The sequence below is a fragment of the Lutjanus erythropterus genome, chromosome 6 (assembly GCF_056507025.1).
Source record: "Lutjanus erythropterus isolate fLutEry1 chromosome 6, fLutEry1.hap2, whole genome shotgun sequence".
In the NCBI taxonomy this organism is placed as follows: Eukaryota; Metazoa; Chordata; class Actinopteri; order Lutjaniformes; family Lutjanidae; genus Lutjanus; species Lutjanus erythropterus.
In genome coordinates this window covers 40,017,300-40,041,989 of record NC_139322.1, presented here as the reverse complement: position 1 = coordinate 40,041,989, position 24,690 = coordinate 40,017,300, and the positions used below count along the sequence as shown (strand labels likewise).

At 37.4% G+C, this 24,690-nt stretch overlaps 1 protein-coding gene, 1 long non-coding RNA gene and 1 pseudogene across 10 annotated transcripts in view; all 3 read left to right on the top strand.

The window, feature by feature from the left end:
• LOC146325735 (uncharacterized) overlaps positions 1-24,690 on the top strand; it is a 79,899-nt gene that overhangs the window by 12,534 nt on the left and 42,675 nt on the right. The window lies entirely within an intron of this gene.
• Positions 1-24,690, top strand: part of LOC146325736 (tumor necrosis factor receptor superfamily member 14-like) — a 62,620-nt gene that overhangs the window by 12,487 nt on the left and 25,443 nt on the right. For 4 of the 7 annotated variants that reach the window (XM_084721868.1, XM_084721870.1, XM_084721869.1 and 1 more), the window contains one exon: positions 24,434-24,527. The exons of 1 other annotated variant lie outside the window; for it this stretch is intronic. In XM_084721868.1, coding sequence (XP_084577994.1) covers positions 24,434-24,527 — 94 coding nt within the window. Of the gene's footprint in view, positions 1-1,209; positions 1,304-1,903; positions 2,023-22,912; positions 23,039-24,433; positions 24,528-24,690 lie in introns of those variants that run through there. 2 more of the 7 variants (XR_014770730.1, XM_084721871.1) reach the window with 2 other exon arrangements.
• LOC146325737 (tumor necrosis factor receptor superfamily member 5-like) lies at positions 10,287-14,377 on the top strand (annotated as a pseudogene). The gene is made up of 4 exons (XR_014770753.1): positions 10,287-10,311; positions 13,170-13,295; positions 13,743-13,881; positions 13,968-14,377. The product of XR_014770753.1 is annotated as a tumor necrosis factor receptor superfamily member 5-like (transcript).

The following is a 24,690-nucleotide window of genomic DNA, read 5'->3' as shown; positions in this document are numbered from 1 at the left end:
GGAGACAACAACAAAAAAATCTGATTGGATAAATGTATTTTGTTGTTTTGAGGACAGTAACACTTTCACTTCTGAAGCAAAGTTTACAGAAAATGAGGTAGAAATTAGAATTAGAAGACAATAGCCAAATCAAATATAACATATTTAAATATAATATTTGAATTATTGGTATCTTAGGGTTTCTTCAGAGTTTCCTTCTGGTGTTGTAGGCAGGTTTGAGGAGTAACATTACATGTAATAGGATTGTGTAATCTGAATACAAAGAAAGGTAACCGTATTCCATTACAGTTGCAGATTAAAAAAGACATAATCAGATTACAGATACATTCAGTAAAAATGGAGATTATTAGTAGGATTACAGTTTTAAAATAAAAAACAATATGCACAGTGCAAACACAGCTGCCAATTCATTATCATGACCTCTAGTGAAAAGATTTTCACTGGGTGGAAATTTGCTAAACAATGAACATAAATCACTTCAAGCTGCAACGATCGGTCAATTATTGAATTAATCTGCATCTATTTTGCTAATTGATTAATCGTTTTGAGTCATTTTTGATTTAAAAAAAGTCCAAATTCTCTGATGTTATCTTTTTAAATATGAATGTTTTCTGGATTCTTTGCTCCTCTCAGAACAAGACATTTGAGGACGTCATCTTAGAGTTTGGGAAACACTGATCAACATTTTTCTCAATTTTCTGACATTTTATGGACCAAACTACTAATTGATTCATGGAGAAAATGGTTAATAAAAGAATGGATAGTGAAAACAAGAAAAATAGATCCAAACATGTGCTCCATACATCTTCAACGATGTCACCATATTTCATATTGAGGTAATCCCAAGGTAACATAAAGTAATCAAGGCATTACTTTAATACTGTGATACTTGGATTATGTTACCAACTATAATTTTTGAACAGGTGATTAGTGACTGTCTCAGAATACATTTTTAAAGTGACCCTCCCAGCTGTGGTTGCAGGGTAGCTTGGCAGATGGAGGAGGACGGACGAGGACACGATGTGTGTTTGGTCGATCACCTGAGCCACAATTTATTCCCCAGCCACAGCAACACCTAACCCGAGGCTGAGGTGTCCCTGTTAACATGTCCTGCGTCTCTTTTCTCCAGACAGGACTCTCATCTTGTATGACTTCATGCTGTAACTCACCTGCAAAGGTTAAAAAAAAAACCTGTCTTCTTCTTCACAGATTCTTGCGCTGAATGTATTCAGAGGATGTACACAAACATGTAATCGGTCTGAATACTGGAGTGGAAAAGAATGCTGTCCTCTGTGTCCTCCTGGTAAGATCCAAATGAATATTGATGGGCTGTTTCACTTTGATAGTTACATTATCTGTGTTACATTATTGTCACTTACAACAACCCTGAAAAGAATGAAAGCAATGGATTTTTTTTTAGTTTAACAAACATTTTATCATAATCTCAAAAAATATTATGTCCTGACAGACATGAAACTTCATATAAACACTAACATGGTAGAATTCAATATGAAAGATAAGTAAATATACATGGAAGGATAAAGTGGTAAAAAATACACATTCTTTACTCAGCTGTTTCTTGTCATGTCTTTTACATAGTTTTCATTTTGTTACATCTTTTTTTTTTGTTTGTCTTGTTACTTCTTTATTGTCTTTGTCATCTTTTTTGTCTTATTAACTCTTTTACATAGTTTTCATCTTGTTACATCTTTTATGCCATTTTCTTCTTGTTAGGTCTTTTACATTGGCTTTATCTGGTGGTAGTCATAAGACTGACACTGGTAGGCAGCGGTGCATGCCTTTGTCTTGTCACAACATGCACTTTCCTGTCAATATTACATGTTTTGATTAACCAGAAACATTATGCAGAATGAAAGTAAATGGTTGGCTTTTTTTTCGACAGGCAGTCGAATCAAGACAGATTGCACAGAGTTCCGATCTACTTCCTGTCAGCCCTGCACTGAGGGAACCTACACGAAAAAGTCTAATGGACTAAGACGCTGTTTCCTCTGCACAAACTGTGTTAAAGGTAGATTTCTGTTAATATTTCCTATTGCTAGAAATGTATGACTGATGGCTGAAATGCAACACATCAGCTGAAACATGCCTGCAGCAGAGTGCATCCATTATTATCAAGTGAAGCTGCTACACTGACCACAGACTCACACACAAATATCACGGTGTTCATATGTATTTTCTCTCTATGCACGTCTACCTGGCCCTAAATAGTAAGTATGTGACAGTGAAGAAGCTCAGGTGACTCATTCTTTAATTAAGTCAGCACCAGTTAACCGTATAACCCGGTGCATTATTTGACTTTCTCACAAACAGACCCCAGACTGTTCAGACTAACGGTCTTGCCTCCTCCTCACCTCTAAACACTGGAGGCCCCCACGGCTGTGTGCTCAGCCCCCTCCACTTCACACTGTAAACCAACAACTGCGGCCACAAACATGGTAGAACTGGGCCCGTCAGCTCAGCACAGCAGGGGCTTTCATTTCCATACAACAGGGCTATCCACCTGAAGGTGTGTCTTTTAACTTAAGATGAGCTTGAGGAGGCTGCAGTCGAGTGGCTGTGAGATGGTGGATAAACTGTTTATACACAGAGAACCTGTCATGGACACCACGTATCTGATCACCCGTTTATCACCCTGATAAACGAGGCTCAGAAACAACTGCATTTCTAAATAAATCACCCTGTGTCCTTGTAGTATCACTTACTAAAAATCAATATGCACACAGTGAAGGGGATGACCTATGTGGAAAAACCTCTTCAGAGAACACAGCTAGCAAACAATCGCACACATCAGTCTGTGTAGCAGATATTGTCCCATGTATTTCAGCTGTAAGCCAAGACTGAAAGGCTGCTTACTGCAAGTCCCACTGTTAATGCTGTGAAAGAACAGAGAAAACTGTCGCTGATCCAGATGCTCATTTGATGAGTTTACTGCTCACTGACTGATTTTGTAAAGATTAATATTACAGACTGAATGCAGAAACAAGGACCTCATTTGTTTTAGTATGTTCACATTTAACCTCTGTGTGTCTCAACAGGCTCCGGTTTGAAACTAAACACATCATGTACTCCAAAATCAGATGCAATTTGTGAACCACTGGAGGGATTCTTCTGTACAGAAAACGCAGAGGACGGCTGTGCAGCAGCACAGAAACACAAACACTGTCAACCAGGACAATACATCAGTCAAACAGGTTGGTTTTCTTGAGCTGACTTTAAGATTATAGGTTAAGTTTAAGTTTTAAGTCAAACACCAAAGGTCAGGGAACGTGACTGTGATGACAGCTTGCACATTAAAGCAGTAAGTGGTGATTTGTGACCACTGGATAGCAGAGAGGAAACACTAAATCAGATCAGTTGAGCCATCCAGTCAGCCTACAGCCGTCAGTGATGGAACTTTAGGATGATCAACCAGCGTAAAAACACAGAGGCTGATTAGTGGAAAGACACAAACATAATTTGAATAGATCAAGTTGGGAAAACAAACTGAAAAATCCCAGTTACTGTGCTACTTCTGGCTTTTATGTTAGTTTCTATTCAGTAAAAACTGCCTGTGAAATTGGATGTTTTTCCTGGAGCTACAGGATGACTGGAACACGAGAGTTGGAGCAGAAGCTTAACCTTCTCATTTTTGATAAGCAGACTGAAAAAAAAGCCCCGGAGTGAAAGGGAAAGACATTGATAGCTGCATCCTTCAGTGAATGGAAAACCCTGAAATTGTTCATCTGCCTCACCTGTAGATCACTTTCTCAAATGCTCCATGCTTTACCACATACTGGCATCTGAGCCATCTCAGCAGTATTATCATCTCAGCTATTTCCTAGCTTCAACCGCTAGGAGGTGGTTGGCTGGTATGTTGGATAGTCATAGATGCTCTTCGACTCTTTGGAGCTGCATGTTGCTCACCAGTCGAGGATGTTCCATAACCATAACCAGTGCAGTGTGTTTTATAGTCATTTAAATGAGATTGTGGTTGAGGATGTCTACTGGATCTGCCAGGTGTTCAATCCATAGCATTTGTCAACTCTAGCCCAAAGGACCATGTAAAATATTTGTTAATCAGGACTGAATGTCAGATTCAGAGACACTGAAGAGTGCAGACCAGTTGAGGTTTATTGAAGATGCAGACAGGTGGTAGGACAGGGTAGGTTGACATCAATTGATGCTGGTTTTATTCACTGCCTGGTCAGAAAAAAGAGGTCACACACTGGAATATTTCATTGAACCGCCTTTAGCTTTGATTATGGCACACATTCACCATTGCATCATTTTGATAAGCTTATGCAATGTCACAACATTTACTTCTGTCCAGAGTTGCATTAATTTTTCACTAAGATCTTGTGTTGATGATGGGACCGCTGTGTAAAGTCTCAAAGATTCTCAGTGGGGTTCAGGTCTGGACTCTGTGGTGTCTCATGTTCCCTGAACCACTCTTTCACAATCTGAGCCCCATGAATCCTGACACTGTCATCTTGGAATATGTCCGTGTCATCAGGGAAGAAAAAATCAATTGATGTAAAAACCTGATCATTCATTATATTCAGGCAGTGAGCTGAACTCAGTTTTTGGACACATAACGTTGCTGAACCTCGACCTGATCAACTGAAGCAACCCCAGATCATAACACTGCCCCCACAGGCTTGTACAGTAGACACTAGGGCATGATGGGAGCATCACTTCATCTGCCTCTCTTCTTACCCTGATGCCCCCATCACTCTGGAACAGGGTAAATCTGGACTCATCAGACCACATGACCTTTTTCCATTTCTCCAGAGTCCAATCTTTATGCTCCCTAACAAACTGAAGCCTTTTTTTTCTGATTATCTCACTGATAAGTGGTTTTCTTAAAGTTACAAAGATGTTTAGTCCCAATCCCCCGAGTTCTCTTCACACTGTGTGGAAATGTTCTTACTTTCACTTTTAAACATAGATGTGAGTTCTACTGTTGATTTTTTATGATTTGATTTCACCAAATGTTGAAGTGATCTCTGATCACGATCATTCAATATTTTTTTCGGGCCACATTTCTTCCCTGAAGATGATGGTTCATCACTATCCTTCCAGGTTTTAATAATGTGTCGGACAGTTCTTAACACAGTTTTAGTAGTTTCATCAATCTCCTTAGTTGTTTTCTTTGCTTGATGCAGGACAATAATTTCACTCTTCTGAAACAGAGGAACATCTTTTCCTCGACCACAGGATATTTGTCTTCTGACATGGTTGTTAAAGAAATGAGAAGCTCCTCACTGCATCAGTTAGAGTTCAGTAACTTGTTACAAGATGAAACATATTAATCACTGCAGTAATTATACAATAGAAGGATCTTGCTTAGTTAAATCCAGTTGGTGACTGTTTTTTTGGCCAGGCAGTTTATTTTCACTCAGTCATACAGTTGCTGCCAGTGGGAATCCCAGAGTTCTTCAGAGGTTATCAATATCATCTGTTTTAGTCCTGACCTCAATATTCCCAAACCAGCAGATCAGGACAAGTTGAAACTGATTCAATAAAAGAGAAAACTGTTTTGTCCACATTAAAAGAGTGTAGCTTCTCCAGTAACAGGTCTGATGACAAATATGGGTGTGACATGTCTATGCTGAACTAGATAATAATCATCTGTGTTTGTACAGGAACATCATCAAGAGACACTGAGTGTTCTGACTGCAGTGATGGAACATATTCAGATGGAACATTTACATCCTGTCAGACACACACACAGTAAGTGAAGCTTCACATCAGACACATGAATTCTTACAGCAGCAGTGAATTCATGGTGTCCTACAGATGTTCCTGTAAAAAATGTTCCTCTGTCATTCCAGATGTGAATCACTGAATCTTCAGCTGATCAAACCAGGAACTGTTTCAACTGATGCTGAATGTGGAGAACAAAGTTCAGACAAGCCAGGAGTTGTGATCAGCATTGTTGTTGTTGTGTTGTTTGGGCTTTTTTTATTAATTGCAGCAGCTGGATGTATATGGAAGAAAAAAAGGTCACAAACAGGTATGATTTACAATCAGACAAAATAACACTATTATATTTTTAATAATGCTGTCAATCATTAAGTTATTGATTACAGTGTTTTTCACTGGTTATGTTTTATTACAGGAAGAAACAGAATTGTAGAGAATTCCAACCTGGTATGTGTTATATTTTCTCTAGTGTTATTACCATGTGTCACTGTATGTACAGTAATAAGTAGAAATGATTTTTTCTTCGAATTAATGAAATGATGTCATTTGTTCAGCAAAATATCACAGGAAAGAATCATCAGAGTGGAGAAGAAGACAAACCACCAGTTACAGTGCAATTAATCAAAGAACAGGAGGTAAGATTCATTGTAATGTTGATTAACAGGACTGTCAGACTCTACACTGTGATGTCTGATGGGACAGAATGGCTCAAGAGTCACAGCAGTCATCTAGTAATCAGAAGGTTCCTGTTTTGTTCCCTGGGTCCTTCAGAGAGAGTGTCAAAGTGTCCTTTAGCAAGACACTGAAGTCCTAATGATCTGATGAGCAGCTTGACACCTTGCATGGCAGCCTCTGTCATCAGTTAGCATGTATTGTAAAACACTATGAGCCGTCAGTGGACTACAAAAGTACTGTAGAAATACTGTCCATTTACTCTTTACAGATGTACAAAATTTTTATCTTTAAACTGAATATTCTTCTCTCCTCAGGACAGCAGAGTTCAGACATAAGCATGCAGACAGTTTTTTGGACACTGCAGAGTAAATGTTCTCTAGAATCCAGTTATGATCATGTTGGATGCTGGGACATTGTCCATGCAGTGTACAGAAATTGAAGTCCTTGCTGTCCTGCTCTGCTGGACAAATTGAACACATCCTCTACAGAACTGCTGGTCTACAGTCTGAATCATTGTCTCACATTTTACTGTACAGAAACTAGAGACAAGGCTTTTATATGCTGATTTCATCCCACAACAAAGACTGATTGAAGAACTGAAGCCTGTTCTTGTTGTACTTCACAAAAGATATAAAAATCAGCCTACTGACCGCTTTGAATTATGTTTTAACATTTGTCCTCAAGTTTGTTTTATACTGTGCTCTGACATTCATGCCTTGAACTTTTATTAATGTGGGATTAAAGTTGTTATACATAATTTGCGGTGTGTCAGTCTGGATTATAATGGCTGTGATTGCTATCTTCTTTATTTTTTTCTAATTATAGTTTGCTCTTCATTTGTAAAATATGCCAGTGTGATTCATGCTCCATGGAGCTCCATGCTCTGATTGGTCAGATGCTGCAAGCTCCGCCCTGTTTATGTAAACATGCTCATGTCTAAATTGGGAAACCCTGGTTTGACTCAGAGGTGATAACCAGCTTCATGTGAGTTTATCCTTGACTGCTTTTGTTAGATCACTTAAAGATAGCTGGTTTATGTTGGATGTGCTTTGTAGCAGAGGCTCCTGGACTTCAGACAGACTTAAAACTGTCATAAACCAGAATATAAAGCTATAAAAGATGGCAGATATAATGTGTCCTCAACTGACACATGATGGGACAAACAGACAAAGAGGTACAAGACAGAGGCAGCATGTGGGACCACATGTTGAGTATTCCAAGTTCCCAAGAGTTTAATTAGACAGTGTTTTGATTTGGTGAAACATTCCAACTTTTTAATGTAAATTACTTAAAATCGCATTTTACTGTCGGTCAGCTAACTAATTAAAAACAGCAGTACATGAGATTATGCATTATACATATTTTTCACATGTAAAAATACTTGTTCTATATTTGTGTAAAGCTGTATGTTTTGTTTTTGTATGGTTTTATGTATTATATGTATGTGTTTATTAGTTTATTATTTGAAGGTTATCAGAAGAACTACAACATTTCTGGTCAGGTTGTTTTCCTTTAAAATGAGCACAGCACAAAAAAAACAAACCAAAAAAAACAAACAAACAAACAGTATGTTACCTCATACACACACCTTAACTTGACCATGAATGTTATATATAAAGCAGGGGTTTCCAAAGTCCCCTCAGACAAAGCTGGGAAAAAGCCCCCCCAGTTTACTTGCTTAGTTTCGCTCCATTACTGGATGTCCATGGGATCATGGTTATGTTATGTGATCCTGTAAACATTCAAGAAATGAGCAAAGACAAGCTAATATTGTTGTTACATCATTTCAGACCACTCCAAGTACACAAAATTCTGTCCAAAGGCATTTATTAGTTTCTGACTCTGGGAAAAACAGCAAAATTCCTAAAACTGCTGCAGGATTTCCCTCGTTGTATTGCAAGTCCAGTGGCCCATCAGGCCTGAGCATTGGGAAATTTTATTTTCTGGGGACTTTTTTTTAAAATGTTTTTTAAGCTCACAGGGAAAAATAGATAAAATGCTTGGAAAGCTCATTAGTGATGTCTGTAAAACTTGAATGCACCATCGAGGAGCAAAGACTCTTCCCATCTGCTGTAGATATAATTATTTTGGTCACGTTGGAACTGTGCCACGTATTCCACAGACGAGGTGTGTCAGAAAAGTAACAGGACTTAGTGTGCTGTGTGAGCTATGAGTGGAGTAGGGATTAGCAGGTTGCATCAGCATGTGACGTAATGTTGAGGAGTATATAACTGCAATCTCAGCTCTCTGCAGCCATTGTATATTTTTTCACAAGCTTTTGTTAACAGTTCCTTCATTTCAGGCCGTCAAACGATGGGCACAGAGCAACGAACCAACCTGAAGTTTTGGCTGGGAAAAACTCCGTCAGAAGCTGGAAGATTACGAGACGCTCGAGGATGTCCTGACACACCTGCATGCGCCGCTCCTGGTCATCGTTCAGCAGCTTCAGCACCATCTTTGCACAGATCTTCTGCATGCCCAAATCTTCAGTGATGATCTTCCAGATGCTGTCATAGTTCATGCCCAGCTCACTTGCGATCAGTCGAACAGTCAGCTGACGACCTGCCTCACGTGGCAGACAAACGCTGGCCTCGTTCCTGCTCGTTGAAGGCTCTCCACTCCTGTGGTCGTCTTCCACGTCCTCGCATCCCTGTTTGAACCTCTTGTGCCACTCGAAAACCCGTAAGCATGACATCGTGTCATCTCCGTACACTTGCTGCAGTATTCTGAGTGCTTCTGACAAAGTTTTCCCCAGCCGGACCAGAAACTTCAGGTGGGTTTGTTCCTCTATGCTCATCGCTTGACAGCCTGAAATTATGGAGCTGTAAACAAAAGCATGTGAGAAAACATACAATGGCTGCATAGAGCTAAGATTGCAGTTATAGACTCCCCAATATTACATAACACACTGACACTACCTGCTAATACCTACAGCACTCATAGCTCACACAGCACACTAAGTCTTGTTACTTTTCTGACACACGTATGATGCTTGTCACATTAAAAGGTCACTTTGTGAGTCTTAGTCTTCAGACGTGTCTCCTCAGCACTATGAGGTTGGAAAAGCGCCCTGCCTTGTTGGTATTTCTCTAAACCAATCACAGTCGTCTTGGGCAGCACGAGGTCCAGGATGCAGGGACAGTATCAGTGTGACAACCTCTGGTAATAGAATGACTTCATCACTGCAAAAGAAAAGGTAACAGCTGTTAGTTTATTTAGTTGCGTATCATTTGTCTCCGGCACTAATTTGCTATTTTCAGCGTGTAGATTAGTACCTGGTATGTTGTTGTTTCTTGGAGACTTTGAAAGAGAAAATGCAGATAGTGGATGCTGCTGTGCCGACTGAAACAAATCGCCTGATGGCAGACTTGTACTCACAGAGTACATCCAGTGATCCAGACTAAAAGTCTCACCCAGCTTTCCAAGACTGTACATTGTCAGATTCTTTGTAAAACTCCACTATAGTTGTGTTAAATAAATTACTTACTTTTAACAACACATTACATAGTAATATTTTCACATTTCCAGGCAGCTTTTAGCACTGACCTTAAGGGATAATTCACCCAAAACTGAAAATTCAGCAATCATCTACTCACAGGAAAATAGCATTCCAGAATCTCCCAAACAATGGAAGTGAATGGTGACCAGTTTTCAAACTTCAAAAACAACAGAATAAAAACATAAAATGTCTCCATACTTCTCGTTTGGTGTAATTCAAGTCTCCTAAAGCCCCGACACAGCAAGCTGACTAAAAAAATGTTATTTACACTGTGTTTTCAGCCTGAATCTTCACTGTAGATCTTTAACTTGGAGTCACATTCACGTAGACACTGTCTGAACTGTGTGTGTGTGTGTGTGTGGTGTGCAAACGGTGTGTCAGGACTTAAGAATTGATGGAGACTTGAATGATTCCAGACGAGCAGTGTGGAGGTATTTCTTTTCTTTTTCTTTTTTTTTTTTAGTTTTTTACATTTGAAAACTGGTTACCCTTCACTTCCATTGTTTCAGAGATTCTGCAGCACTGCTGAAACTCCAGCAGAGTTTTGTGGACAAACAAAATAAACCCGTTAACTGCGTATAGTAGCAATAGTTTTTATAATTCCCCATTAAGAAAGACCATTCAAAGCAGCAAGTTTTTCCTCATGTTTTTGACAATATACAGTAGGGGTGAAAGCTGCAGCTGCTACTAGTGTGGAATGAATGGACGGCAACAAATGCTGTCCCTTCAATGCTAATGTAAACCCTGGTTGGATAAGGATTCAAAATTGGATATGAAGATGACATTTGATGCATAGTTTCAGTGTTAAAACTGATAAAATAATTGCTGTCTGTGGTTCTATATGGGCTGTGGCAATAATTTTGAAAAATAATAGCTCGCAGCAATATATAAAAAAAAAGAACTATGAACTAGTTCATTTTTGGAACTGTGAACTTAGTTCAAAATTTTGAATTATGAACTATGAACTGAACTAGTTCATTTTAAAATTTGTGAGCTGAACTTTGAACTAGTTCATGTAGAAAGTGAACTTTCCCAACACTGCTAGTCTAGCAGTCTAGTCTAGTCTAACACTATAGACTAGTCTAAAACATCTCTGTGAAAGCAGCTGCTGAAGTCCTGTATTTGAGACAGTTCAACTTATCAGTCAACAAACGTCTCCCAGGAGCAGTAAGACAACAACAGAGCCATTTTCAACTCATCAAATCATGATTTTTGTCAGTTTATTAATAAATGTCAGTGTGAACAAAAACACTGATGTGTTTCACAACAGTACAGTGATATAGTTTAGTTTACAGCTCAAAAAACTAAGTGTGCAGTACCTCTTGAAGTACTCAGATCCTTTTCTTCAGTAAAAGTACCAACACAGCAGTGTAAAATAATCAGAGCTCACAGTGAGTTAATAATTCAACTTTATATCCAGCCTCAGCTTGTTGTTTAGTTAACAGTTAGAGACTAGCTGGTGAACTGTAGAGTCTTTGAATCAAACACAGCAGCTAAAGAGACAGATATGTCCCACAGGCAGAGACCAGAGACAGAGCTAAAAGACAATAAATCATCAGATGGACATAAACACAACATGAATACTAATGTCAGTCTGGAACGGCTGGATGTGTTGCTTATCACGTTCACCACAACTTTAAATGTGATGTTGTGTCAGTGTTGTGTTGTCAACTTGTTTCGACTGACCCAAGTACCCAAAAAAAATCAGTTACTTAAGGTCTAAGTAAAAGTACTAAAGTGTTCTGGGTAAAAAGTTCTGGATCTGCATGAAAAAACTGAACTGAAACTTTCTAACATGATGAGATTGTTGATACTGATGTTTTAATGTGTAAACAGAACTTTGCTTGAGGTTTAGTTACTTCTGCTACATGTATTTATATATTTTGGACTTTGCTCTTGTGCTTTTTGTGAGACGTTGGGTAATTTGACCTCTTTGGCCGTTGTACAGAAATGTCTCTTGGTGAAATGTGACAAGAAGCAGCTACATGCTGTTTTTTGTAAGGGGTCATCAGCCAAAAAGGTTTGTGTTACTAAGTAAGGTAAGGGTTAATAGACTTGTCAGATAGACCTGTGGATCCACTGAGAGCCTCCTCTCCTCTCACCTTTGCTCCTTCATGACATATTAAACTGATTCATCAACTTTATCAGTAAACTGTGATTTCTTGGTCACAGGCCAGATTCACTCTATGTGAACTTTAAGCACAGCAGTAAAATCCATTTATTGTCACAGTCAATAAAAACACAATGGCCAGATTGTTTTACAGGTTTCCACATCATGTACCAGACTGTCTGTTCACTGCAGAAAACTGACAACAGTTTGCTCTGCAGTCAGTGTAATCTCTACATGGATCTGTTTTTTGTTTTTTGTTTTGAATAAAATGATGTTTTGAAGAAAACCTCTGACAGCTGCAACAATGCTGAAAAGATCATTTGTTATTTTGATTTTTTATGATCCTCTCTCACTGAATATTGAATGGCCAGGATTACTTTTATCTTCAGTTATTAACAACAATTTACAACAATCTGAGAATGTTTTACACTACAGCAGACAGCAAACTTCAAATTTTCAACTGGCAAGTCAAAATTACAACATTCCACTTTAAATTGAATGCACCATAATGCATGAGACCTGCAGGGAGATGAAGAAGAAGATGAGACAGAGGAGAAGAGCAGATATTATGTCTGCCCTTCTCTCATTGTAACACACTCCAGTCTGCAGTGTAGTTCACACACTTTTGTGTGTATGTTGTGTGAATATGGGAAACAGAAACAGACTCACCTGTCAACAACCCTGACATGAGGACACATCACAGGAATGTTGTTGAGATTTCACCTCATGCTGCTCCATACAATGTCTTCACTCTTATGACTCCAGTGACTGTCAAATTATACAAACACGGCCTTGTTGACTCTCATGTGACTCACAGATACAAGTGATGAATGTCCTCAGAGGACATATGAAAACATGTCATCTATTACAGTATTGGACAGGGACTGAATGCTGTCCTGTGTGTCCTGCTGGTAAGATCCAAGTGGATATTGATGTGGTATTTAACTTTGGTAGTTACATATAGGTTGTTTAGTTTTACTACCTGGTGTCAACCAAACTTACCAAACTTACCAGAATCAATATTTTTGTTTCCGTACTTTGGCGTCACCTGGTGGTAGCAATAAGAATGACACTGTAGTAGACAGCAGTGGATGTCACCTTATTCTCAGTGTTACATATCTTCATTGAACAGCAATATTATATGTCATGAAATTAAATAGTTGGTTTTCTTTTCAACAGGAAGTGGAGTTAAAACAGACTGCACAGAGTTCTGATCTACTTCCTGTCTGTTCTGCACTGAAGGAACCTTCATGTCTTGGCCAACTGGAATTAATCAGTGTTATTACTGCACAAGCTGTGATGCAGGTAGGTCTGTGGCCATATTTTTAAAACCTTAGTGGAAAATGACAAATCTGACAAATGAACAAATGCAGAGCAACACAGTGTGACTTTGTCTGGATTTAAATCTCTTTGTGTCTCATTATTCTCAGTACTTTGTTTTGGAGCCAAAAAGCACAAGCACTGCTGTAAACTGTAGTTTCTCCACCTTGTTTCTCCTCATTGTTTGATTCAGTTGATCTGAAAATAAAGGAATAAACTCTCATTTCAAAATGAGGGATACATTTTTTTTCTTCAGCCCTGGTTTATACCACTTGTCATGGTGTGATTTCTTCAAGGCTTTAGACACCAGCTGTGATGAAGTGTTTCTGGTAGGACTTTACCCATGTAACATATTCTCACTTCAAACACATTAAATACAACAATGTCAGTGGACATACGTTTCAACCAGTGACACTGTAGACACTCCTTCAGTGTCAGTTTTGGACGTGCATGTTATCACATGTATAATGTGTGTTTGTACAGGAACATCATCAAGAGACACTGAGTGTTCTGACTGCAGTGATGGAACATATTCAGATGGAACATTTACATCCTGTCAGACACACACACAGTAAGTGAAGCTTCACATCAGACACATGAATTCTTCATCATGTTCTGCACATTGTTCCTGTCAAAAATGTCCTTCTGTCATTCCAGATGTGAAACAATTAATCTTCTGCTGATCAAAGCAGGAACTGTTTCAACTGATGCTGAATGTGGAGAACAAAGTTCAGACAAGACAGAACTTGTGATCATCATTGTTGTGATGCTTTTGATTCTTATATCAACTGAAGCAGCTTTGATTGTATTATATTGTCTCAAAGTGAAGAAAAAATCTCAAAGCCCAGGTATGATTTGCATTCAGACAATAAAAAACAGTCAAATGTTTTTGATAGATAATAGAGAATATTGTCTTTCACGTCATAAAATTGTTGATTACAGTGTTTTTCATTGGAGATGTTTTATTACAGCTATAAAAGGAAATGCAAACAATCCTGAACAGGTATGTTTTATAATCTCTTAACTGTTATCACTAAGTCTGTTTCACTGCATGTACAGTAGTAAATATTAATTATTTCTCTTCTAATTAATGAAATTTTGTCTCATTTATCAATATTTCACAGACAGCAGTGTGTCTCACTGAAATGTTCATTGACTAAGGACTGTCTCTGTGATGTCTTTGCAAATTCGGGCAGCTTGGTTCAGGAGGAAGGGCGGCTTTTTGTTTCATCACCCACCAAAATGTTTTTGCACCTCTGATGAAATATCTTAGGAACTTAAAGTGCACAGAAGGCACTGGAGAACAAATATCAACAAACATAAATTCACACCTGTTAGTGATGCAAACCAAGTACATTTACATCAAGCATTGTACTTATTTTATACTTTAATTCCAATTTATCCAACATTATGCTTCTACACTACATCCCAGAGGCAAATACTGAACATTTTAATCCAAAAGCCGAAAAAAGGTTGTTTTCTGTTTTTTTAGAGATACGTGGTTCTCACGGGACACTCATGCTACAGACATTAGATGGTGTGACGGCACGGGAACAAGCAAGGTTGGAGGGGTTCGGCTGGCAGAGAGCAGGCAGAGGGACAAAAAGGCAGGCAGGTTGGTAGGCAGTGATCTTATAGCAGAAGAAAAACAAAGTATGTATCCATGAAAAAATAGACAAGTGCAAAAAGCCAGGCTTAAAGAGCAAAACCTGAGCCCAGATCTGCACAACCGCTCACTCTCAGCCTCACACTTTTTGCAAAATACTAAACAGTGTTTTTCAAATCACTAAACACTCTTCTCTACATTAGACACAGAAATCTAACATGATGTCACTTTTCAAAATACCACACAAGTCAAAGAGTGGCTCAAACAAAGCCATCAGACACTCAGCTGCTTCGCTGTAAACTCTCCAGTCAGCCTTGAGAACTATAAAGAGTCAGCAGGTGAGTTTACCTGTACCAAATTTATCAAATGTGCACCATTGGTTGACCATGTTATAAACTTTGGGTTGACAGTGAAAGAAGCTGATTAGAGTTCAGCCCAACCTCAACAGATTCGCTGCTGCAACAGTCATTTGAATATTTCAATATGAGCACAGGTGAAAAAAACAAAAACAACTTTTGTCTAAAATCACTACAATGTACCCAGACACCCAAAATATATACAGTGACCCATTTGATTTTATTTCTGTTTTATTATCTGTCAAGCCTCGGCCACACATGGTTTATTTGCTGCTGTGAAAGAGAACTGGAGGTGAAGAAAAAACACGAGTTGTGTCTTTAGGGGCGACTTCATGAAGGATCCTGCTAATGAAGAAACTGAACAGATCATAGTGTGAGCTGTGAGAGACCTGCAGGGGTGAAGGCGTTTGTGTGTGTGTGTGTGTGTGTGTGTGTGTGTGTGTGTGTGTGTGTGTGTGTGTGTGTGTGCAGGGAAAAGAACTGCGGGGAAAAGCACGGTGAGGAGATTAAAGTAGTTTGTGAGTAAACAGTAAAATGAGGTGAAGAATGAAGGAGAATTACAGTGATGAAGTAAGATATAACCTGTTAAAAATTAATCATGAATCAATTAATTATGAATCATCAAACAACAAAAATCTTTTGTATTCTTGTTTAGTATATTTGTTCGTGCAAATCACTAATAAGAGAACAAATTTTTTTTACCTTATTTCACATTACCTATGTGTTCTTCACAACATGTGGACCCCGTAAGCTATCAGCCAGTCTCTAAAAACCCCACCATAACAACACACACAACTGGCTTCAACAGTGTTACATGTTATATGAGTTATCCCCTTTAAAGACAAAGAAATATAGTATAAAGAAAATAAAGTACTCACCTGGCTGCAGTGACACATCAGGCGGCTTTCAAAAAAATGTTACCTGAATAAAATAGATTTGGCACTGATGAAGTTATGTATTCAATTCAAATAACAAAATACATAATACACATTCACAATGTAGACAGAGGGTGTAAGAAAGTCCAGGTGAACTTCATCAGGTGAATAAGTATAAAAATTACTTTGTAATCAGTTTATTATGTGTAGTCTCTATAGTTTAAAATGCTACATATGATATATTTTTTCTACCACTAATTGCTAAGCTTTTGTTAATGAGTGTAACTGAGGCAAATTAATGACGCTAACAGGCCTCATGTCGGACAACGCCAGCTGTGGTTAGAATTCCTGGGTAAAAGTAAAGGGTGACATGGGTTCCCCACATATAATGTATTAAACAGAAGTTATAAAAAGATGAATTGGTTTATTACAACATGATTAAAGCAAATAAAGGACCAATTGCCAATGTCAACTTGCCAGAGATTGAGGGTGGGGGGACCTGAGTGCTACCAGGAAGCATGGACACAGCCAGGGAAATGACCAAAAAAAAAAAGAGACTAGATTATAAAATAAGTTTGTACATATTATACAAAGCTTGCTAAATAACTTACAGGATTCTTTACCTCAACAGAGCAGCATCTGGCAACCCAGATGTGGCTCCACAGTCAATGCTACCTCAACAACCACAGGACATTCAGGGGCAGCTGCAGTACAATGTAAACCAGTGTTACACATCACAGGAAGTATACACACAGAAAACTAAACTGTTAAAATGAAAACAGTTGAGTAGTTATCTTTTAGGATAAAGCAAAGGTCACAGAGCTCTGCATGCAAAATGTGCAAATACAGAACATTATATAACCTCTACAAATACACTGAGTCAACTTGATGTCAGCATATTTCAGATTATGCATATTGAAGAAAAGCTCCTCTCTTCCATGAACTGTCATTAAAAAAAACATGTACATTCAAGTGCAGAGCTGAAAGAGGACCAGAATTCACCTGCTTTACTTTCACTTTCATCTATAAGTAACGGTTCCCAGACCTTCAAAATAAAAGCAGGATTGTTCATGTAGGCATAAGAGGGTTAATATGTTTGACTTGGTGTCTATTTTAATTTTGAAATGCACAAATCATATAAATCTTCCTGACCTGTTCTTTATCATCACTTCAATGCTGTCATTCCATCTGTAGCTGTATAGCTGAAAAAGAAAAGTAACTTTAAATTCACTGAATTTATTCATCAGTGAGTATGTAAACAAAATATTGATATGTAAGAGTTGGCACAGACCAGTTCATGCTTTTTACTTTTTCACCTAACTGAGTCAATATTGAGTTTTAATTTTTCTTACAACTTGTGTGTTGACAGCTGACTGACTTTATATTTTGTGTTTGTTAGATACATGACATGGCTGATACCACCACCACAACAACCACCACCACAACAACAATGCTAATAGCGGTAGTAGTCATAGTAGTAGTAGTAGTAGTAATAATAATAATAATAATAATAATAATAATAATAATAATAATAATAATAATAATAATAAACTTTGTATATAAAGCTTTTCAAAACAAGTGTACAATTTGCTTTATGAGACAGAAATGGTAGACAATGATTACATTAAAAAAAACCTATATAAATAGTATTATGCAAAACCTGAATCAGAAATAAAAGTAGATAGAACTAGAAATAAAAATCAGAAGAAGTAGTAAAGTAGTAATATTAGATTAATAAGGAAAAAAAACATTAGCATCTTTTGCTTGATACTTGAAACATCCTAATATAACATCCCTATAGTAGAGAGCAAAATCTGTGAAAAACTTGTCTGCTATGTAGTTATTAACATCTTTCCAGAATGTAAATTTACAAGACAGGTTTCAGGATGTAATTCACAGAAAGAGCAATTTATATGTATGTATCTCTTCAACTTTTGCAAGAAATGCTTCACTGGATACAATCTATGAAAGTTCTTATATAAAATATTACAGTTGTTCCAAATATAACATCTACGTGGAGAGAAGTTGCCAAGAGAAGTTGCTGATGAAAACTATATCGTTTAAACGGGATTTTGGAGATATTATAATTACAAAGCAAAATGAATTTCAGGTCACCTAAATGTCAAAGAACATGATGAGAGATGAAGTTCCAAATAGAAGTAGGGATTTTAAAATGCTGTCTGGTCCATTTTATTCTGAATGTATTGTTAAAGGAAGTGAATTCATTGTTGTTTGTAGTTAAAACAAAAAAACAATATCAGTTAAAACATTATCTAGCTCTTTGAAAATAAGCCAGTAATCAATGCATGACTGACTTGATAGAAAATTGTTGCTCCATGTATATGATTTCTCAAGTAAGTGGGCATCCCTCCATGTATCAGTTAAGTTAAATTTATGTATAAACATCTTTACATGAGTACTAGAGGAGTCTGAACTCTTTGGAGGCCACCTGTCAATGCTATTATCAAGCACAGTATTGAAGTTGCCCCCAAGAATTATAATGGATGTTGGATTTGGATAATCAGTGGAGCAATCGTTTTTCTAATCTGTCAATATAAGCATTATTCTCTGATTGTGAGTTAAACTCATAGACTTTAGTTATGATGTAGTTAGAGCCTGTAATGTCAAGTACAAGAAATATATAGTGGCCATCTTTGTCACAGTCAGAGATCAACACTTTTCCATTGAAACAATTTTTCAAAATGCAAACACCAGCCGAATGTTTTGACCCATGAGACAGCCACAAATCAAAACCCCACTGCAATCTCCAGAAATTACTATCTTGTTCAGTTGAGTGAGATTCTTGTATAAAGCAAAAGACACTGTTTTGTTGTTAACAAAAAAAAGGAATGTAGCTTTACGTTTGATGTTACATCTTAACCCTCTCGCGTTTAGTGAAATAATAGACAAAGACATTAACGATTAAAAAGGAATAATAAGAAAAGAAGAAAGTGCAAGACTTAATGAATGGTAATACACCTTGAAAAGAGAACTTGAGATGAGAGCAACAGACCTTTTTAGAAAGATGTGAACATATGGTTCAAAACCGAATAATGTGAACATGAGAGTACAGTACAGTGAGTTCAAAATGACACTCATCCTTTCACAATTTTAAGAATACTATTTTTCTCTCGTTGTCCCATTTAAATATTAAGAGAGAAAAGAAAAAGAAAGAGGACAAAGAAAAACTAAAAGAAGCTAAGACCTGTGTCATCATTTACAAGACATTTGTTATAGAAGTTCAAAATAAATTAAATATTCGACTCAGCAGCTTTTTCCGTAGAACATCTCGCTCCTATTTAACTCGAGGATGAATGTCTAATGAAAAGTAATAAATGTCATTATAGACTGTACTGATTGCACCTCATGCCACATTGGTATACCAACCATGTTTCTAAGGTGGAAATATTTCAGCTCCATTCACAAAGAAGGCCAGTCTGTTTTCCTTCCGTGCCTTTTTGATGGCGGGCCACAGCTTGTTCCTCCTCTCTCTGTCCTCTGCAGACAAGTCCTCTGCCAGCTTTAAGTGCTTATTCTTCAGGAAAGTTGAGTTTTTAGCGGAGCACCATAGCATTGCAGTAGATCTGAGAGGTGAACTGCAGGATGATGCCTCTAGCCTGGGTGTTGCTTGCTTTCTTGGGGCCGAGGCGATGCACCGAATCGATGACTGATAGTTTGTTTCTGGCATCTGGAAGAAGAGTTTGACACACCTGGATGACCTCTCCTCATATGTCTTGCTTTTCTTTCTCCTCCATAAAGCCATAAAGTTTTAGATCTCAGCAGCGCAAGTAAATTTCCAGTTGTGAGATGCTTTTCTCAAGGGTGTCATACTCAACGATACGAGATTCAATGTTATCAACTCTGTTCTTCAAGGTTTTTAACCTGACGCAAACAGAGTCAAACTATTTTTTAATATCTGCAATCTGTTTGACGTTTTCCTTGACTGTGTCTTTCAGTTCTGTGATCACACTGGAGTTGTTGCTGACCATCTGTTCCAGCGTATCCGACTATCTGGTAGTCGTGCATGTTGTCGATGAGGGCATTCTTAACTTCAGCATGCCCATTAGCAAACAAGCTAGTAGAGTTAGCACAGGTTAGCGACTTCTTCGCTTCGCTCTTTATTTTCTCTGGGCCTTTTGTTTTGGCGTACTGGCATTAACCAAATGTAGCAAGGCAAGATTATTGTCAAGTTAAAATAGTGTTTTTTGTTCACTCAGTCTATAACAGAATATTACTAGGTTCACGGAGCTCACCCAAACATGTGTTTTTAGTGCGCCATCTTGGCCATCCCCTCACTTCCTGTATGTTCTCTGAAGTCTGCTTGTGTCTGACTTTACTGCAGCTTTTTGTCTCCACCTCCTCCCAGATCGTGTCTAGTCTCCAGGCGAGGTGCAGTTCATCTCAAACAAGCCTATTATTTCATTCTTAAAATTGGCACATTAAAAAATTAGCACACAGGTTCAAAAAAATATACACAAAGTATTCACATTAAATATTTTAAAAGTCAATTGATGCTAAAGGCTTCACACAATATTTGAAATTAATGATATAAAGTTAATTCAATAAGTCTTTAAAAAGTCACCAACTCTTTAAAATGCTGTAATGTTTACATAAAATGTATTTAGTATGTATGGAGAATACACCAATGAAGTGAAAAATAAAACAAAAATAGACAACATGACGGATCTGCAAGAGAGCACCTCTGCAGCTGACAGGGAATCATGTGACCTCAGTGTTTTTCTTTAAAGCTTGAACTTTATTTGCAACAGCAAATACACAATGCAATGACAGATTCTCCATGAAAATTAATCATACAGCTTGTTTTTAAAGAGACACACCTCCTGGGAACATCTTCACAGTTACAATAGTGCATTTGATGTAGAGTTGCTAAAGTTAAATGTGAACAAAGAAGCAATCGGTGACATGAGAAGAAGTACAATCTATACATTAAAATGGTAACTAAGAGAAAAGAAAAAGATAAGAAAAAAGTAAATCAAATGAGAAAATTTAGGAGCTAATCAAGGGGCTAGTATAAATTCTATTCAGATATGAGTGCATACATTTTTCCAACATGGGCAATTTTCATCTTTCTTATGCATTTGATTAGTAAATAATGATGACATTTGTGTATATAAAATGATGATATTGTTAATTAGAAGTTTTTTATGTTTATATGTAGTTATGTATGTAGTTTTTTTTGTTCAAGATTACTCCTATCTGGATATCTTTGTAGGAAACGAAATCCCTGTTTATGGATTTAGAGTTTAAGTAATCATGCAAGGATCTCCATAAGATATGTTTGGTCTCACAAATATAAAATAAATGTTTGGTAAAGTCTTCATTTGTGTTACACATGTGACATTTATCTACATCAAATTTAAATCTTTTTTCAATAAATTCATTTGAGGGGTATATTTCATTTATAGTTTTAAAATGTATTTCTTTGTATTTAGGAAGAGTTGGGAATTTCAAAAAAATTGTTTTAATGGCTGAAATTTCGGTTTCCCCATAGTCTAAGTGTCATCTTCATTGGTCCAGGATAAATTGTATTTACCAGGTGTTGTCTCAGTAATTTATTATTGAACTGTCTATGTAAGAAAACATATAGTTTATAGTAATATTTTGTAATTTAGGTATTGGGATCTGGAATTATCTTGATTGTTTTTAATTAATTGAAGAAATTTTGTGTCACCTTAACGTATTTTTCTATGGAACAATTTAAATCATACTTATCATTAAAGTCCTCCAATGTGAGTATGTTACCATTTTCATCCATGCATGACTGAGCATATTTGTTTTCCACAAACTTTCTTTTAATCTTGCTGCCAACACAGCTGTGAAAATCTTCTAATCTGTATTTAGAAGGGTTAGAGACAGACTATAGATTTATAATAGAATTTGACAGGGCATTGTCATTCAGCCTTGCTGCCAATATTTCCAAATGACCACTTGCGGTATTGCAGTAGAAAAATCTCTCCGGCCCAAAAAGCAGTTTGCCCCACATGCCACCATTATAAAAGAGACATTTGTAAAACTGTTAAACACAAACAAACTCAGCTGTGACTTTTTGTATCCTAACTTGTTGATCTGTGGAGGTTTTATGTTTGTAAAAACTTTCCTAGAACCAGAAAAGGAACTTAAAATGTGTGATGTCATCACAGTGTAAAGTTTGGGGGCTGAGCAGGAACTCACAGTCGAGGGCAGGATGGGAAATGTTACTGCACACATTAAGTGGGCCGTATATTCAGGAAGTAAACTCAGAAGCTAGAAAACTTTTTTGACTTATGCACCAGACAAGCAGCTCTCATTGGACTGAATCGGTGCCAATTTGCAGGATGATTCAAAACAGTTGGTGGCAGCTTTGAGCCGTTTTTATCCAATGAAATGCTGTTTTTTTAATAAATGTAATGAGAACTGTCAATATTAACACCAGCACTGGTGTGTGTCATGACAGCACAGTGATATAGTGTAGTTTACTGTTCAAAATATATATTATATATATTGTGTATATTATCCACTGAGAGCCTCCTTTCCTCTCACTTTGGCTCCTTCGTAACATACTAAACTGATTCATCAACATTATCAGTAAACCGTGATTTCTTGGCCACAGAGCAGATTCACTCTATGTGAACTTTGACCTTTGCTGTACGAGTTTCTCCAGTATATACCGAGCTGTGTTAATCATGTTTAAGATGTGTGTCTCTGCAGAAAGCTGAAAACACTCAGCACTCAGTGTAATCTCACATGGATCTTTTTTCTTACTTTCAGATGGTGTCATCAGTTGGATTTTACATCTCATTTCTCTCAGTTAGATGACGTCAGCCTGTGAAAACTGTGATCCAACTGAATAAAATGTTTGGAAGAAAACCTCTGACAGCTGCAGCAATGCTGGTAAAATAATTACAACAAGACTTTATTTTCTTATCATTCTTTCTCTCTCTCTTTCTTTCACACAAACAAACATTTCAGGGTAAAAAAAATAAATTCTGCTGATCAGAGGTTTCATCAGCTGTACTGAGTGGTGAGCAGCTTCCCTCCAGTTAACCTCTGGAGGACAAGAGAACAGATGAGCAGCATTTCAGTAACAATGCCCTTAAAGTTCCACCATTTGCCCTCGCCTTTACTGGATTTGAATGAAATCTGTGTATGTTAAGGAGACTGTGTTGGACGGTTCCAGTGAGTTTAGTCATATTTATGTTTAAGGTTAACCCTCTCTCTCAGTGGCATTGGTTGTATTTAATGAGGTGTCAGCTAACTTGAGTTTTAATCTAACATGAGTTTAGTTTTTGATAAGCCTGCACAGTCAGTGTGTCTGTTGGATCAGCAGTTCTCAAGAACTTTTTTCTTTTTGGGGAAATATATAGCATATATGGGAAACACTGGTGTACATCCACTTTAACAGCTGAAGACTCACCTGTCAACAACCCTGCAGTGAGGACGTAACACAGACAGTGTTGTGCAAGTTCACACTCATAAAAGAGCTACATCAAAGTTCAGTTCACAGAGATTAAAATGAACTAGTTCACATTCATAGTTCACAATTTAGAATTTTGAACTAAGTTCACAATCACTAGTTCACCTTCATTTCTTACATTGTTGTTTGTTTATTTGTTTGTAAGTTTAGATAAAACCTCCTCCTACCTAATCTAGAGTCTAAACGGGTCTATATGGCATCTTACTAAATGGTGTACAATATTCAGTAATGTTTGTATTAAAAGATGAATATTGAATGGCCAGGAAAAACTTCAAAAACCTCAAATTTTTAACTGGCAAATTGAAATTATGACTTTCCACTTCAAATAAAATGCAGCATAATGCATGAGAACTGTAGGGAAATGAAGAGGGAGACGAGACAGAGGAGAAGAGCAAATATGATGTGGATCTATCTGTCCTTTTCTCACTGAAATACAAACTCCAGTCTGCAGTGTAGCTCATACACATCATGTATACATGATCAACCAAAGTTTTTATATCACCTCCACATTTCTGTCCATATTCACTGTTTGTATCAGCTGATGATGTGAACACTGAGTGAATGTTGCTCACATTCACTGACTGCAAACTGATTAGTTCTGTTCACCATTTACCAGATAAATGAGCACATTTAATGATGGTCACTCTTTTAGCGTGTTCATACACAACACTGATCACATCACCACTCCATACACTGACTTCACTCCAGTGACTGTAAAGTAACACAAATGTGACCTTGTTGACTCACATGTGACTTTATGCAATAACTCAACTGTGGTGGTCAAATAAAAACATCTGTCTTCTTCTTCACAGATTCTTGTGATGAATGTCTTCAGAGGACAAACCCAAACATGTCATCGGTCAGAGTATCAGATAGACAATGAATGCTGTCCAATGTGTCCTGCTGGTAAGATCCAATTGAATATTGATGGAATATTTCACTTTGGTATTTACATATGGAGTCTTTTGTTTACAGCCAGGTGTCATGTGCAGATCAGTGGAGTCAGTTTTACTCCAATGGTTTGTGCTGTTTTATGTTCACTAGTGGAATTTATCAGTGAAGGACCTGC